The sequence below is a fragment of the Spinacia oleracea genome, chromosome 4 (genome assembly GCF_020520425.1).
Source record: "Spinacia oleracea cultivar Varoflay chromosome 4, BTI_SOV_V1, whole genome shotgun sequence".
NCBI lineage: Eukaryota > Viridiplantae > Streptophyta > Magnoliopsida > Caryophyllales > Amaranthaceae > Spinacia > Spinacia oleracea.
In genome coordinates this window covers 78,231,566-78,250,830 of record NC_079490.1, presented here as the reverse complement: position 1 = coordinate 78,250,830, position 19,265 = coordinate 78,231,566, and the positions used below count along the sequence as shown (strand labels likewise).

Below are 19,265 nucleotides of genomic sequence, written 5' to 3'. Positions count from 1 at the left end.
AAAAACCTCGTCTAAAAAGTGTATACATGTATATGAAGTAATTTAGATAAAGCATTTTAAAGGGGGCAAGACCATTGGGCCCATAGTATTTATGTAGGTGGGATAGGTAAAAAATTGTTGGTATTTGCCATAATTATGGAAGCAAAAAAATCTGAAAAAGAATCCAAGGGTCTCACATGCAACAATTATGTAGATATAGCAATTAACATACATCGAATTGAATAATGGAAAAAAGTAGTTAAAATGTAGATAGGATTATTATTGGATTTTATCATTTAAAGAGAATTATAATCCACTCAAAAGCAAAGCAAAGCAAAGCAAAGCAAACACTTAAATTCCCACACTAATAACTTGGCTTCTTTGAACATCTTTCTTCCATATTTTGCAATACATGCAATTCAAGCCTTTAAAATTGTCCAAATTAGTTATTCCCTTGCACGTCACATTTGAGTGCCAACTCTCTCATCTATTTTGAATTACATACTCATTAACTTAGCTTAGATAGCTTAGCTTCTTTTTAGGAATATATACTATATATTGTGCCTAGCTTGTGAATGTTGTGAACTTGTGATAAGTTTGATAAAGTACAGAAATATGGGCAATTGCATTACCTATGATTCCGATCCTCCTTCTACCGTAAACAACGACGCGAACGCTAATGACGATGCAGCCATTGTTATTGAGAATGTCAAGGCTAAGGAAGTACAAGTTTCAGCAATTGATACGACTTTCAGTTTGCCTTCTCCTTTACCTGAATGGCCAGCAGGTAATTCACTCCAAACATCGTCTTCTTTCTTGCTTAGCTTTCATTATTTTGCATCATACTATTATCCTCTCTTATAAATAGTCTTCATTTGAAATATGTGGGATGAGTATTCTCCCACGTGTAAGAAATTTGATATACTAAGTATGGTATATCCTTAAATATGTGTTTGTGCTTCATATATTGAATTGAATTGTGCCTAAGTTATTGGGCTAAGTAGAGAATTTATTGTGCTTAGTATGCTTTTAATTGGGTTAATAATATGGTTATATATTATTAATCAAAACTACCATTTCGCACGTGACACACATATTAATTAAGGATATAACTCATAAATCTTCTATTTTTATTAATTATTAATATTTTATTTAATTATTATTTTTATTGGATATTGTTAAATAGCCGTTATTGTCAAATCGGTTTTCCTATTTATACTAATGCAGAAGATTAAGCCTAATACATTTTCTCATATATTTCTCATCAAAATTCAAATATAATCTCAAAAGACATGTTCATGAGAATGGACAAATTTGTTGTATTCCGTTTATATGATTATGGAATTCCGGAGTTGGCTTCACTTTTAATCTCATCAACAATATAGTGGTGGCTAGTATTATCCTAAGAAAAGAGATTAAATCGTTCATATTTAATTTCTGTAATTTTCATTATTGCAATTTAAAGCTTAGTATCTAACATCGTCTTAGTTGTTGTCTATACATTGACTACAAGGTTTGGTAGGCGATGATGAATAATGGTTGTACATCAGTGTTCATAATTTATACACTTCCTCCGGTCCTTAAATATCACAACATTGTGATTTTTACATTATTCACACTACGACTTTAGTCCTTTTTTGTGATTTACAAGTAAGAAAAGTTGTAGTCGTGTAAGGTTATGTTAGATTCGTATCGATATATATTTTCTAAATATCAATTTTAATTTTTTTTAATTATATGTAATTGGAGATATTAAGAGTCAAAGTAAATTATTGGAGTAGTAAAAGGTCAACCATGATGCAATATTTAAGGAACGGGGAAAGTATGATTTCTTTTCTAGCAAAATCTATCTATATATTATACTAAAATGGAAGAAATCAACGTGTAATGTCGCTCTTTGACAAATATGGCTCTCTGATTTGCCTCTCTAATTAAACATGAGCAAATTTTGTGTAATCTAATCTATCTACAACTCTACTACGTAATTCCTCAATTTTTTAGATGCAACTCTTTGATTTTTACACTAGCTATTATATTCACACATCACTCTACTTTTTCTGTTTTTTTGGTGATTATTAATACTGTTTGATGAACATAGTCATGTACTTTGTAGCATTTTGTTTGATTTGTCTAAATACTTACATAATACTGCCACTAATAATTTTTACTAATTGATAATTTAAGATATTAATAGTTGAAGTTACTTACTGACAATCGAAAATAAAATTGGTATATCCAAAAAAATAGAAGACCATAGTAGTACACAAGAAAATCGATGTGCAACTAACATGTGGTCCTCTCTACTAAAATAAGTTTCTCCAAATATTTAAGGTTAAACAATTGAATTATATTTTAGTCAACTTTTAAGAAACATCTGTATACGGAGTATTAAGCTAAAAGAGAGGCAAATCCATGTGGAGCTGCCAAATGCCACTCTTTAATTTGCCTTTCTTATAACATAATTAATATATTTCGTATATAATTTACCTAAAACCTTCCAATTACTTATGGTAATAATCCATAATACTACGAAGTATTTATTTACTTATGCCAATAAATTATATATATATATATATATATATATATATATATATATATATATATATATATATTCTCCACACATTAACTACAAAGAGGCAAATCGATGTGGAGATGACAAATGTTGATCTCTGATTTGCCTCTCTTATAACATAAATAATGACTAATTTTATCAAGTTTTGTTTAGAAATTGTGTCTTATACTAGATATATATGTATAAGAACGTTTACCTTTGATCGTTTATTATTTGTAATGCAATGAAAAATCTTTGCATGCAATTTTTGATAACCGACATACGAAATCTTATAATAGTTGAACTTGTACTATCAATTAAATTATTATAATACTATCAACTTTTTAAGAATTTGTGTCATATAATTAATGTTGATATGCATAACAAACGTTAACTCTATTTAATATATTTAACAAGGTTGTCTAAAATATTTTATACACAAAATGTTAACTACTAAAATGAGACCCCTAACTATATTTTTTTTATGACGGGTTCTAGCCAATATTTTATCTTAAATATCAAAATAACTTTTGCAACAATTTCATTGCCGTATTATTTATATGGACCATGGATAACAATTTATTCTCTCATCTTATTGAATGTTAAGGACATGTTGATTGAAATTTTGACTAATATATCATAATAAACTATTTCTAAAATCATAAATCTAAATGATTAAGTTTCCTTATTATTAATAGTTTGCAACAAAAAAAAAAACTATTACAATATACTAAAATATACACCAGGAATTACAGGTGTCACTTCCTGGTGCAAAATTTTCCCGCAAAAAACCCATTTCCTAAAAATTCATATGTACTTTCTTTTTATATATTTTCTATCCTTTTGTATAAATAGTTTTTGTTTGGAAAAAAGTTATTGGATTTTAAAATATTAAAGTATTGGATGATTTTGGTAATATTTAGTCATATCAATAGTAGAAAATATTCTTACTGGATATTTTGGTCAAATTAACATATTAAATATTCTGGTCAAATCATCATATTAAACATATATAAAATATAATACGTAGTTGCCAGAAATTGCATATTAAATGATAAAATGAGTATGCCCGAGATTTATTAATTACCCATTAGATTTAAGGGATAAATATATATTTCAGTTAATTTTTTTTAAATGGCTAAATAATATTTTCGAATATCCGTGCGTGCCTTTTGTTATATGTTAATGTAAATGATTGCAATATCACCTTAAAATTTTGTGCAAAAATAAATTTTTATATATAATGGTGCATCACACTTGATGATGAGGCAAGTTTGGATTTTAGATTGGGCTGACGACAAGATAAACGTAGATGATTGACTAATATTGACTAACAAAATAAGATTTACTGTTGGTGGATGGGTATAAGGATAACATATACACACATTCATGATGGGGCGACTTTGAATTGATTGGATTTGAGAACACTCACTTTCTAATTATGTATGTCACTTTTAAATATCTTCATCAATATCAATTATATTATACTAACACAGATAGCAGGAATGACACATGTCATTCCCTGGTTAAAAAATTTCCCGCCAAAAAACACTTTTCTAAAAAACATAGCTACTTATTTATTATTTTATTTTCTCTCATTTTGTATAAACTGCTATTATGGAACATAAATTAAGATCAAAGAATATTACAGTATTAGACAATTTTGGTAATATTTTAGTCAAATAGACATATCAATTATGTAAAAAATATTTACTCATATTAACATATTAAGCATATCAAATATTGTGGTCAAATTATCAAACTTCGTATCCAACATATAAAATATATCATACGTAGTCGAGAGAAAATTCCATATCTATACTATATATTAAAAGACGTTTACAATCAAGTTCATCTTCCATGTGGCGCTCTCCCTCTTCCTTCTTAAAGGGTGGTACTCCATGCACTTACATACAAAATCTATTTTTATTTCACTTAATGAAAAAATTCTTTTGAATATAATAGTAGGAAGGAAAAATAAACAAATTATTTATTAACATTCGTGCGTTTGCACGAGACTTAACATAGTTAATATACTCTTTCACAGTTTTTATGTGATTCTATAAAATATAATACGTATGTCTTCTTTTTAATTAAAATTCTTACATTATATTGCATCCCATAATAATCTATTACATTAATTATACTAAAATTGGTACCAGGAATGACACATTGTCACTCATGGTGTAAATTTTTCCCGTAAAAAAAAATACTTTCCTAATAAAACGTATTTATTTATTTTATTTATTATTTTCCCTCCTTTTATATAAACTAAGAGTATTTATGTATGGAAAAAATATTATATTATAAAATATGACAGTACAATTTGGATAAATTTTAGTCAAAACATCATATCAATCAAAGAAAATATATTTATTCAATATTTGGGTAATATTAACATATTGAGCATGTCGAATATTTTGATCAAATTATCATATTAAACACATAAAATCTATAATAGTAGTAGGGAAAATATTGCACATCTATACCTAGTCTATAAAAAGGAACACCATAGATTATTAGAAGCCATGTGGCATATCCAATTCATTTTATAATTTCTAATGCCTCTTCCAATTCATTTTCCTTATTCAACATCAAATTATTAATAGTCTAATATACTCATTAGTCTCTTCCACTCCACCCCCTTAACATCCAATATTTATTCAACCTATAATTTTATATTTTTCCAACCTTCAAATTACACCTCTATTTAATTCATATATTACCAAAAATCACAAGTACTCACTATTAAAACTTCAAAAGACATCTGAACAACCACTATACAACTTCCCGTTCTATGAACGGGCTCGAAAGCTAGTTAAATGAATAAATAAGTACGTTCAAGATTTATTAATTACGCATTAGTTTTAAGGGATGAAAATTTTAGTTAAAATATTTTATAAAAAAGGAGGGTCAAATAGTAATTTATTCTATAAATGTAATAGAGATGATTTTTAAAATAATATATTATTTATATTAAAAGAGAGGCGAATCATAGAGCGATATTTGTCATCACCATATTGATTTTTTCTCTTTACTATATTACTCCCTCCGTATTTTAAAAAGAGATACACTTTGACCGACACATAGTTTTAGGAGAGTGGGTTGAATTTATTAAAATAAGATTAAAGTGGGTAATGGGTAAATGATTTATTGTAGTAAAAAGATGATGTGAGTAAGTGTAGGGACCTCAAAAAAGAGAGAAATATTAATATAATTGGAAGTGGTGACCAAAACATGTTTTCAAAAAAGGAAAGTGTATCTCTTTTTAAAATACGATCGTTTAAGGAAAATATATCTCTTTTTAAAATACAGAGGGAGTATATAGATAGTACTAGGGGTGGAAATTGGGTTGTGGATAGTATTTAGGTCATGTCGATTTAGACCGGATAAAGTTCGGGTGAAAAATAGCTCGAGTTGATTTCGGTATCGAATCAGGTCAGTCTAGATGGAATGATATTCGATTTACTGTAAGTAGGAGTATTACAATTAATTAGTGAAATAACCATAATTAGACACATTATTGCTGGGTATATATGGTTCGGGTCGGGTGTAATTCGTGTCAAGTGATTTCGGGTAGAATTCAGGTCTCAAGTTGGATAATCGGTACGAGTCAATTTTGTCCGGTCCCCGTGGTCGACTAGGTGTATGGATAATGTAGGTCGGTGAGGCCCAAATGTCTAAGGTGTAAGGTCACCGACAATTATAGCTATGAAGAAATCATAGTGGGCAAACAAAACAGAAAAAGGAAAAGCCGTTATTTAGAATTCGCGGGAGATGAGCAAATTCAGGAAAAGCTAAACTAACTAACAATTTTAGAAACGTTCTTAATCAACGTTCTTAACCATTTTCCAACTTTATTAATTATTATTTAGAGAGGCTAATCATGTTTTTATTTTTGTTTTTTCCATGATTAGCTCATCTCTAATTTCCTATAGGTAGGTTAGAAGTCTCCCAATGGGGGAACTATGTTGTTCCCTAGCTAAATATGAGAGATTAAATTAAAATAATCTCCCTAAATAATTAATATTAATAATAAAAATGAATGATATAAACTCTCATATTTTGGTGCAATTAACATTGATAATTGCACTAATCCTAGGCAATTCCAATTGTTATAATATTTCCAATCCTCCAAAAATTGATGATGTTTCATTTGATGGGGATGGTGATCTTCCCAAGCTTCATGTTGTTTCAAGGTCAAAGAAAAACTTTCTAATTGACTCATCTTTCAATTTTCCAACTCCATTACCTTCTTGGCCATCTGGTAAACCATCTTCTTCTTTTTATTATTAATTGATCCTGGCATGTTTTGTAATTTTTTTTATGTACTTTATTGTGTGGTTGTTTTAAGAGAAAATTTACATGTTCATTCTTATCAAGAAATTATTCACTTTTATCTAGGGGCTCTTTTAAAAATGGGTTTGTTTGTTTATTTTTTTTAATTGAATATAAGAAATGAGAAGATAATTTGTAAGGTGTTCGATCTAAAAGAGAGATGATAGCTGATAGGTTAATCTCGACTTATGCATATCTCAATTTTACGTACGTTTAGAGATTGAGAAATAAATTGTGTAAATTAACGACTACTGTGTGTATACTCCGCACTACGGTAGATTTGTGAGCATCATATGTTAGAATTAGGGAATTAGAACAAAGTTGACACAACAAGGGTAAAGAATTAGCCATTTAAGATTTCTTGAACCTTAGGCACTTTCTCCTAATACTACGTACTACGTACTACGTACTACGTACTCCGTATAAAAACATGCACGTTTGAAACTAATGAGGTTTTGAGATGAAAGATAGGTCATTTCCTGGGTTGATTTGTAAGTTGTAATTTTTAGTGACTACTTTCACGGCGGTCGGTAAAAACAGTTGGTAATGAAGCGCTTTGTTGTAGATATTGCGGGTGGGTTTTGATTTTGTGTGGAAATTAAATAAAGAAGATAAGATTGTTGATAGTTAGTGTATTTTGGTTAGGTGGTGGATTTGCAAGTGGAATAATTGATTTTGGAGGTCTAGAAATAGCCGAAGTGACAAATTTCAGCAAGGTGTGGGCAACATACAATGGAGGACCAAGCGATCAAGGCGCAACCTTCTTCGAGCCAATTGGACTAGCAGAAGGGTTTTATCTGTTGGGTTATTATGCCCAACCTAATAACAGACCTCTATTTGGGCGTGCTCTTGTAGGTAAAGATACTAGTAATCCTGCTAATCCTGCTTTAAGGTGGCCTGTAGACTATGCTCTTGTTTGGAGTAGTAAATCTCAAACTGTTAAGGAAGACTCTCCTGGCTACATTTGGGCTCCTATCCCAAGAGATGGCTACCAAGCCGTGGGCCTTGTGGTTACCTCAACCCCTGAGAAGCCACCCTTAGAAAAGGTTCGTTGTGTTCGGTCTGATTTCACCACGTTGTGTGAACCCGATGATTGGATATGGGGTCGTGAAGGGGGTGTTGATAGTGACGAGTTCAACATTTTCGAGTCCAGACCTGTCAGGAAAGGAAAGCAGGCATCAGCAGTGAGCGCAGGGACATTTTTAGCAAAAAGTGGTGGAGGAACAACAGGGGATACTCCTCTGCTAGTATGCTTAAAGTATACTCTAAAAAACAACACATACATGCCTAATTTAGAACAATTGGAGGCACTGATAAACACCTACTCTCCAAAGATATACAATCACCCAAAAGAAGAATACTTGCCTTCATCAGTTGAGTGGTTCTTTCAAAATGGGGCAATGTTGTACAAGAAAGGAGACGAGTCAAATCCAGTCCCTATTGATCCCTCAGGGTCGAATCTTCCACAAGGCGGCACCAATGATGGTGAATATTGGATAGATCTTCCAAAGGATCAAAATGAACGGGAAAGAGTGAAGAAAGGTGATATAGGATCAGCTTGTGCATATTATCACATTAAGCCTATGCTTGCAGGAACGTATACTGACTTAGCTATATGGTTGTTTTACCCTTTTAATGGACCGTCTAGAGCTAAAGTTGGGTTTTTAACTATACCTTTAGGTGAAATAGGGGAACATGTAGGGGATTGGGAGCATGTAACTTTAAGGATTAGTAACTTTAATGGTTTGTTAAGGAAGGTGTTTTTTTCACAACATGCTGGGGGTGAATGGGTGTACCCTACAGACCTTGAATTTGGTGATGGTAATAATAAGGTTGTAGGGTATGCTTCTTTGCATGGTCATGCTACTTACCGTAAACCAGGGGAGGTGTTACAAGGTTCTAGTTATGTTGGAATAAAGAATGATACAGAGAAGAGTAACTATGTGTGGGATACTGGTAATGGTTACAAGATTATCTCTGCGGATTATCTAGGCACAGTTACTGAGCCGGCATGGTTGAATTTTGCAAGGCCATGGGGTCCTAAGATTACTTATGATACTAATCATGAGATTAATAAAGTTGCTAAACTTTTGCCAGGGATACTTAAGGATAAATTCATTGCTTTTACTAAGACCTTGCCGGCTGAGTTGATGGGGGAACTAGGGCCTACTGGTCCTAAGATGAAGAAGAATTGGGATGGAGAAGAGGTTAACTAATCCGGAATTGCTTCTGTTTTTGTTTTTCATTTTCATACTTGATTTTCATTTTCATTTCTAGAGTCTGTTTTATTTTCAACTTCATGTATAAAGATTACAGGGATACATTGTTTGCTTATTTATTTTTATTTGATTTTCATTTTCATTTCTAGAGTCTGTGCTTTTATTTTCAACTTCATGTATAAAGATTACAGGGATACATTATTTGCTTATTTATCCGTATTTTTATTTGATTTCATTTACTAGAATGCTAGCTCTCAATTTATATATCTACAACGTTCATGTACCGATTCGTCAATAACTTAAGCAAGGTAATGGAAATATGACCTTTTAGGACTAACAATGTCACACATTTACCAGATGTTTGGTTGCAATTAAATAGTTTTTAAGGATACTTACACCTGAGTGTTAATGAGTCGAACCTGCTCGTAAACTACTCGTTATACGGTTCAGATAAAGCTTGCATCGAGGTCGAGCTCTAGTTTGGCTTGAGATTTTAACAAGTCAAGTTTGTGCTACCAATGACTCGGCTAGATAGATCGTGAGCAGGCTCGAGTTTTTGCTAACGCTGGTATTTTTATTAAATATTTTTTCTACATAAATTAATTTTAATAGGAATTTTATTTTTAACACATGGGAAATTGGTTAATATTTGATGTTTGAGTTTCGACCGGACTTATCGAGTCTCAAATGAGCCTATCGAGCTTCAAGTCGAACCAAACTCGGTTTTCAAGTTCCGAATCCGAGCGCAACCTCAATTTCGTAAGCTCGACGATCTCCGATCTCGGGCCTGCAATGGGCTTGGTCTCGACTCAGCTTGTTAAGACCCCTACTTACACGTACAACGGGGTCGGTGGGTATGGAGTTGGAAGTTTAGGATGTTTTACTCATGCCTGGCCAATTGCCCACACATGTATTCAATTTGTTTATGTATTTTTTTAACCAAAGTTTTTTTTTGAAGGATTTTTTTAACCAAAGTTCCAAAACGGAAGTATACTAAGATCAAGAAATCAAAGTTGTAAAGTGTCCTAATGCAACAACACTCCTACGATCAATATCACTAGAGTCAAAGTTAGTATATATTCAGTTTTAAGGTCAAACTATTGTACTAAATGTAGGTAATAGGTTGGAAATCCTAGTGAGAATACAAAAGAAAATGAGTGGGGAAAAGGGAATGTGAAAAGTCCCACATGGGAAAACACCAACTACTTTCAATGTTTATATTTGGGGTTTGAGGGAAACATTTGTTTAAGAAAGCATGTGAGTGGCATGAGTAGACACACAATACAGACACGCGCGGGCCGGGCCGTGGGCCTTGGCGAATGCGGTTCACGGGCGTGGGGTGGGTTCTGTGGGCGGGGTTATTCTTTTTGGTAAAAAGTTGCTTTAATTAATTCTCAGAATTAATTCCCCACTAATGTTGTTGTAACTGCCCCACTAAACATCCACTACTTCCCGTTTTCCCACTTACTGACCGTTTTTATGTCCACTACTTCCCGTTACCCCACTACTAGCCGTTTTATGGCTGTTACAATTCCCCTATAAATACATCTCTTCAGTTTCTCACAAACACACAATCACAGAAAGTATTATGCATCCTCCCTCAAACGCTAAACACTGTTCTCATTTTTCTGGCAAATATTCTAGTCTCCAACCGAGGCTTGTGAGTGCACATAATCCTTGGTGTCGTGTTAACCCTAGAGGGCAACCGCAAGTGATCTACTGCACCGGAGGTAGCGCAGAATTGTCTTTTAGAGCAGTGGTTCGGCCACGACGCGACAAGTGTTCAGTTCGTACGTACGTATTATCCATCTAAGTTGTTCCAATTACTTATTTAGCTAACAGTATAATACCTAAATATAGAATATTATTAGAGCTTATATTTCTGAAGTTTTGGTGGAGGGTCCTTCACCAAGAAAACAATTTGGAAGTGAGGATCATTAAGGACAAGTACTCAAAATCTGATAATCTCTTTCGTTCCTTCTCCTATGGGTTCCATCTTTGGAAGTCCATGGGTAGCAATTCCAATCTGTGTGTTTGGGAGGATAAATGGGTGGGAGAGTTCACCCTTAGAGAGCTTATGTCGGGTCCTTTGATCTGGGGTGAGGAGAATATGAAGGTCCGTAACTTGGTGTGCAATGCTAGTTGGAATTTTTCCCATTTGTCTTTCGTGCTCCATGTAGACATTGCTAATAAATGCCATTCTATCCCCTTGCCTAACAAAAACTCTCACGTGGATGATTTTATGATTTTCAAATTTTCTACAAATGGTAGGTTTGATTTTAAAGAAGCTTTGCAAGTCCTCTCTCGGAGGGAGCAATCCCAACCTGTTTCGTAGAGTTGGATTGGGAAATGTGATATGATTCATAAAATTAATTTTTTTGGCTCAATTTCCAAGATCATATTCTGCATAAGAGATGTCTATTTGTGAGGCATATGATTTCTTCTAATTTGTGCATTCGGGGTATCAACACTCTATGGAGGATTCATTCCATGTACTTAGAGATTGTCCCCAAGCTAAAGAAATTTGGGATCTTTTTGGAGTTAATTCTTCATTCTATGATACTGCCTGAACCCTTGGCTTCAAGCTATTTAACTTGACTCACATATTGCCTGACCACACATCTCTCCCATGGAAGACCCATTTTCCTGAAGGAAATAATGCCCTTGATCCAAGTATGCATTCTATGTTAAGTCTAATAAATGCGGTTCAGTATTAATTGACAAGTTAATAAATTCAGTGAGATCAAGTGAGCTCAATGCCTAGCTAGAGGCAGCTTCAGTTCAAGTGGAAATTAATGATATTAATCCACAGCTTACTCTTGACTGAACCCGTAGGGTCACACAAATAGTACGTAAACGGATCAAGTATTTAATGGCATTAAATACTCCATCTATGGATATTCGGAATCGACGGATCTTGGTTTTAGTGGGAGCTGAGATCGTCACTAAGCAAGAAATGAATACTCCGGAAATGATGATATTGCCGGAAACGGAAATATGGATCGTATCGGAAATATAAATATTATCCAAGTCGTAGATGTTGCCGGAAACGGAAACATGGTACGTATCGGAAAATATTATCGGAAATGGAAATATTGCCGGAAATCGGAAATATTGCCGGAAACGGAAATATTGTCAGAATCGGAAATATTATCGGAATCGGAAAATAATTCCGGAAACGGAAATATTAAATATTTGTTCGAAACGGAAATTAATTCCGGAATCGGAAATATTAAATATTGTTCGTATCGGAAATGAATTCCGGAATCGGGAATTTAATCGGAAGCACATCGTACGAATTAGCATCGGACGAGGCTTGCTAGACGAAGGCCCAGCACGAAGCCAGGCTTGTGCGATGCTCGTGGTCGTGGCTGCTCGTGTTCATAACGAATCCTAATCCTATCGGAATTCGTGCATTGATTAAATCCTAATCCTAAAAGATTAAATTTATTATTTAGAGTTCTAATAGCATTCTAATTAATAAATCCACATCCTAGTAGGATTATAATTCCTTTCCATAAACTCTATAAATAAGGGCCTAGGGTCACATATTTGATAGACGATATTGAAGTATTCAAGGGTAAGATTTTAAGCAAAAATCAGCCAAACACTTGCAACCCAAAATAGACGAAAATCCTAAGTAACCTTAAGGGCGATTCTAGTTGGTCAAGCTTAAGGCGGATCTGGACGTGCTGTGGACTATCTACGGAGGGACGACACTTGGAGTCCTAAAGACTTGTTCTTGTTCGGTTCGGGCGCAGCTAGGGAGGGCACGCTACAAAGTGTATGCATCTGAATTATGCTAAATGATTATGTGTAAATAATATGTTTCCTGGCATTAAGGTTTTCCGCATGATTTATGTTTTGTCATATGTATCATAACCTAACAGTGGTATCACGAGCCTCTTATTATTTTCATAATCTAAATTGCATGGACATGGTTAAATTTTACAAATTTGCAAAGAATTAAAGGGGTGATTAATTTTCGTAATTAATTGCAAATTGCGTTTATTTAATTATATGTACGCAGTTTTTCGGCAGAATATTCGTTACTCATCCAAATCTAGTGATTTTTGTGTCAATTCCGCATGTAAAAGGCATTCTAAAATTTTGACAAAATTAGTATCTTTCGCTGAAACCCAGAATTCCCAAATTCGAAGCCTAACTATGAGTTTTCGAAGGTTTTAGTTTTCCGAACGCAAAAGTTTGTAAATTTAAGATGTTAAATTGAATATTTGCGATTCTTGTTGATAAATCTTGAGTTTTTTATTGACCTACAGTATATGTTTAACAATTATGAATTTCTAGACTTGTTAATTATACAACCTAATTTGTAATTATGATTAATTTGTTGAAATTCGAATAATTTAGAATTGATTTGTTTTTCATAATTAATTAATAATTTAATTAGGTATCCATGATTAAAATCCACGATAAAAATTGTTAATTTATGTTAAATTTTAAAGTTTTATGACCTAGATTTGAATCCATGTTAATCGGAAATTAATTAATTAATTAATAAATTTTCGATTTTTCGCCCTAAAATTATGAAATTGATATGATTTATTAATTTGTCATTAATTTTAGGCAAATTTGTCAGAAACCACCTTTTAAAATAGAGATTTTGCGAGAAACCACCTTTTAAAAAGTAAATTGCGAGAAGAAACCCGATTTATAATTTTTTTGCGATAGACCACCTTTAGTCGGATTCCGGTGGTTGACTCTTTCTCTCGACGTCGACTTGCACGTGACTTTTTGAAACAAAAAATTAAATATTTTTTTTGTATTCTTCCCATTCAATTTCACTCCATTTTATTTCTATCACCTTCAACTGTAGTGGTGATTGGTGAACTGATAGAGAAAGTCGAGGTGTTGGGTAGAAAATGTCAGAATGAGAAAGAGATAGAGAAAGAGAAATCAACAAATTATCGAATCTCCAACATAAATAACCCCTAGTAAAATTCACGCCACAAAACAATAACAAGAACACAAGTCAACAACTACTTAGGAGTTGAATGTCCCTAATTTCAACTTTTGACTTTGAACTTCTTTTAGTTTTTCTGGGTGATCTGCAAAATGAGTAACAGGGTTTATGGAAGACTTACCCAAAAATTCAACAAAATTTGAGGAAGAAACCCAAAAATTCAGATGAGCGGTGTTTAAGGGAAAATTAAAGGGAAGAATATGAAAAAACGATTTAATTTTTTGTTTAAAAAAGTCACGTGCAAGTCACATGTAAAGTCAACACCGAAACAAAGAGTCAACTACAGGAATCCGGCTAAAGGTGGTCTCTCGCAAAAATATTTATAAATCGGGTTTCTTCTCGCAATTTATTTTTTAAAAGGTGGTTTCTCGCAAAATCTCTATTTTAAAAGGTGGTTTCTGACAAATTTGCCTTAATTTTAATTTTTTATGAAAACACTCATGAATGTTGCACGCACAAAGAAATGGAAGCTACGTGTTACCCTTAAGGGTGTTGTATAATGCGGGCACGCGACGACGAGCAAGGGAGCTCGTCGCCCCTACGGTACGAATGCAGCGAGCAACATAGCGTAGCGCGCGCGCGAAGCAAAGGAGCTGGCCGTGTGTGCTATGCGATGGGCGTGGGCGAGGGGCAAGGCAAGCGAGCAGTCGCGTGTGGGCAGCAAGCGAGCTGCACCACAACGCGCACTGCCTCGCGTGCAGCGAGCGCAGGCTCGCGCAGCGAGCGGTGCCTTGCGAGGGAAAGCAACAGCAGACGCGACACAGCACAGAGGTTGCGCGCATCGTGGCCAGCGATGGCTGCGTGTGCGTGTGGCCTATGGCTGTGCGTTGCGTGGTGATGTGCGTGCCTTGTGCAGCGACCAATCGTGCACACGATGGGGCTTGGGCGCAAGCCCAAGTGCTCGTCGTGTTACGATTAAATCGTTTTAAATTTTAATTTGAGATTTTCAGTTCGAATAATTTTAATTAATTTTAAAATTAATAATTTAAATTGTTTTCTTGGATTTTAATTTTGAATATTATAATTATTGTAAATTTTAATTTATTCTAATTATTTTACTAAAATTAAAAACCTTGAATTAATTTAAATTCGACTGAAAATAAATTAAATAAGTGGATTCAATTATAAATTTATATGAGCTTTAAATTTTAATTAAATTTGTATGTTTCCGGTTAGACTAGAAATACATTTTTATGTTTAAAATTAGTAAAGCATATGAATTTATTGGTTTAAGTGGGATCAATTTTAGTCATAAACTCTTGATTAGGTCTACAAATCCTTTAAGGTTAAACAACTTGATTAGAATTAATAAAGACTGAATAATTGGTAGATTATTGGTGCCCTTAATTAATTGCTGCAAATATTTATGTGATGCATACAATGTGTTTTAACTAACCAATTATGTGGGCCATTCATGATAATGAATGGATGAATGGTATATATTGTATATGTACTGTTTTGCAGGTTATGAAGTGACTAGTATGGCCAAATAGGATAGAAAATATGGTCTGCGTACCATTAATTTGAATGTAATTGGTCTAAAGCAGCAAATTTGTTTTTCAATTCAAAATGGTCTACGTACCATCAAATAGTTGTAATTAGTTTAATTATAGCTTATCCTATTTGAAGAAAATGGCGCCTCCCACGGAGATTTTCAAGACGGATTTTGAAGTTGAAGCTTCAAGATGAAGTCGGGCCATACTAGATCACATTTATCTTATGCATGCTTTAAGTTATTTATTGCTTTTAAATATGTCTTAAATATGCATGAGATTGTGGCTTGACTATGTTGCATGATTAAGGATTTTAGTTCACTTAAAATCTAACCAACATAGTAAGAGCCTTAAGTTCCAAACTTAAAAATTGAGTTAAAAGGTGCCATGCCAAAATAAAACTTACTTGGATATCCTTTACATCGATCTTAGTAATAGTCTTCCGCCATAGCGAGGTGTTACTTATCGATACTAAAGGGGTAAGGTACACAAATAATTGTGAGTACATGTTAGTTTTGGTGAAACTCAACGATATAAGTAAGGAGTCCTTTTATGTCGTGGCAAAATCGATAGGGTTACCTAATAAGTTCTTAGACGTACCTATCAACCAAGAGTAGTTTCTAGACTATTAGCAAAAGGCTTTTGCTTACCTAAAATGTTTTAGAATTGAGTCAAAATACATAATGTGCTTAATTCTTCAATGGTTTTAGGGTCTTGGAATCATTTTATTCACACCTGCCGGAACAATAAATTCGAATAAAATGCTAATGACTTGTTTAAATTGCATGAATACTTTAATTTTCAAGTTATTACTCATGATAAATGTTTAGACTTTGCATGCTTCAATGTATGTTTTAATTATTGTTTATAATTAAATATCTTGCACTGCAATAAATCCTTTTAGAAAGGTAACAATAAATTTCCTCGATTGGTAGTGAATCCAAGAACGATTCACGGAAATGAGAGAAAATGAGCAATTTAAAATGTACGTTTCTTTTAGCGACTTTTATGGTTGTTTTCGATATCAAAATCGAATGGCAAACCGATTGGTGCTTGTGAATTCAAAATACAATGTAGTTTTGAGATCATAAAGCATTGAGTTTAAACGCTCAGCTTTACCAACGGTTAACAACCTAACATCTTTGTCCATTTAATTCTCGAATGAGTCTAGTCCCTAGACATTCGAATAGATCGATGCTTAGAGAACTTTAGAAGCTTCTGGTAAGATCATCTAGTTGAAACAAGAATATTCAACATAAATGGTAAGAACTTTGGAATGACATTGGACATGTCTAAACAAAGTATAAAAGTCAACACTAGAGAATTCAATTCTTAAGGCTATTAGGAAAGGTACAAGAAATAGGAAAACAAAGGAACAAATGAAAGGAATTTACAAATCCGTTTCTACCTATAAGTTTATGTTTAAAGAGAAGTGACCTAGCAATCAAACTTCCTTGGTATCATATACCGCTTGAGGTTCTTACTTCCGTAATAACTCAAACAATGGAAGCTAGGCTACACTAATGGCCTACAAGTGGGAAATGAAGCATGGCAATGCTACATTAGTTGTAGGGTCATCTAGTTTGTTTTAAGTCCTTTCAAAGGCTGGAACTTAATGGCTATTTTATTCCATAATCAACATACCTAAATTTCTGCTTCAAACACAGAAAGACTCACATTCAGAAGAACGAAAACAATGCTTCTTTGTTTGTTATTTGAATGAAATGGCCATTTACGGTTTGAGTCAATATGCTTGATTAAAAACAAACAACTCTTTAACAATTAAAACTTTACTAGGTTCAAATCAACCCCTTGATTTGAGTTCCACTAATCTTTAGCATTGTTGCTTAGACCATATCAACAAGTTAACATTCAAAAGCTCTATTTTGATGGACTTTTGAAAGTTCATTGATTTCTAGATCAATTTAAGACAACTAGTCTTACTTGTTGAAAGTAACAAAAGGTATGAACTATTGTTAGAACGCCTAGACAACAGAGTTAATTCAAAGCTAAAGAAAGGTTTTATGACTTTATTATTTCACACAGATTTGAGTGAATATAGGTTTATTTACTCAATGTGATATAAGTTTGAATCTGTTTGGCTAGTTCAAAGATTCAGAAGTATAAATCCTACTTGGTAAGAAATCATAAAAGATCTAGGATAGATCATGTTAATGATTGCTTGAGACCAAAAATGATCATCAATGATTGTGTGTTGTAATTTCACAATCTAGCTCCATGAGATATGGCATGATCGAAGTCAATTAGTACTTGATTCGATCAATGATGAATCATAAAAACTTTTCCAATAATTTCTAAAACAAAATTCTCAACTACCACCAAACTAAACCAAATTCGTCAAAGCTATTGAAAAGTAATTTCAGAATATCTTTTCATAATTATATATCTAAAGAGTTGCTAAACTCAGTGGGAGCTTAGTGTTTGTTATTCAACAAACTAAGGCCCAAGTATAGATATATGTTTCATTGTGATTTATTCAAATGAGACACAAGGGTATTGTTTCTACCACGAATTTTTGAGAACATAATGTTTGTTTGCTCGAAATGATGTCCTTTTGGAGATTCGTTTCCAAAATGACAAGTGGGAGAAAATAGACCTCGAAAGTCTTCGAGGCGAACAACAAACATAAATGGACATTCCGGAGGCTTTTCGAAGTTCTTCAGAAATTCCGAACACATATTCTTTAAGGACTTTAGAAGTGGCTTTTAAGAATAGACATCTCTTAGAAGACTTTACAAGTGCTTCAAGGAGAACAGAATATTCAAAGGACTTTCAAAGTATCTGTTGATATTCTATTTTTTGATGTTCTATACCCAAGTAGGCATAGAGTTCAAATCACTGAAACTATGAGATTCTTCTATTAGATAGTGAAGAAACATGGAGTTCAGGTCATTGAAGCTATGCGATTCTTCTATTAAATAGTGAAAAAACCTACAACTTGCAGTCAACTATCATGTAGATTAATGAGTTTGTGACCTGTAAGAAAGCTATGACGAAACCCAGATACCCTAAAATGGTTAGAAGCCATATATAGACTCAAATGTTTTAAATGGTTAGAGGCCATAAAACATATTCAATGTTTTGATGACAAAATTGAAATTTTGTTGATTTGCAAGAATGGGTTAACACCTATTGGTTGCAAATTGGTTTTAAGGATAAAAACCACCAAACATGGAATTGTGTTCACACACAAAGCTAGATTAGTTGCTAAAGGTTACAAGCAAATTCACGGTGTGGATTGTGTTGAAACCTCATGCAAAATCGTAATGCTCAAGTCTATAATTCAAGCAATGATTGCATATTGGTACATATGGCAATTGGATGACAAAACATCTTCCTCAGTCAAATGTTGGAAGAAACTATGTACATGGCATGTTATAGGATTTGTGGATCCAAATAATGCTTGAAATGGATGCTAGCTTATAAAATCTAAGTACAGATTTAAGCAAGCAATTGGGAATTGGAACTGTATTTTAGTGAAGCTATTAAGATTTTAGTTTCATAAAATGTACATGATTCTTATAGATATATATAAGAAGTTTAGTGGGAGTACATAAAACTTAATTGGTCCTATGTGTATCACACACATATCTCTCTATTGTGAAATAACATTCAAATGCTAATGACTTAGATTTGAAATTATTCATCAATAACGGACCAAGGCGAAACTTAGTGCATAC

The 19,265-nt window shown here is 33.2% G+C and overlaps 1 protein-coding gene across 2 annotated transcripts; it reads left to right on the top strand.

Annotated features, from left to right (window-relative positions):
• The first annotated feature begins 249 nt into the window (after positions 1–249).
• On the top strand, positions 250–9,322 carry LOC110798356 (hypothetical protein At1g04090). 2 transcript variants are annotated; one of them, XM_022003538.2, is made up of 2 exons: positions 250–766; positions 7,514–9,322. In XM_022003538.2, the coding sequence occupies exons 1-2, from the start codon at positions 595–597 to the stop codon at positions 9,082–9,084; spliced, it is 1,743 nt and encodes a 580-aa protein (XP_021859230.1). In that variant the 5' UTR covers positions 250–594; the 3' UTR covers positions 9,085–9,322. The 2 variants fall into 2 exon arrangements, with proteins under 2 accessions (XP_021859230.1, XP_056699667.1); XM_056843689.1 differs by lacking the exon at positions 250–766 and adding an exon at positions 5,512–6,797.
• The last annotated feature ends 9,943 nt before the right edge of the window (positions 9,323–19,265 follow it).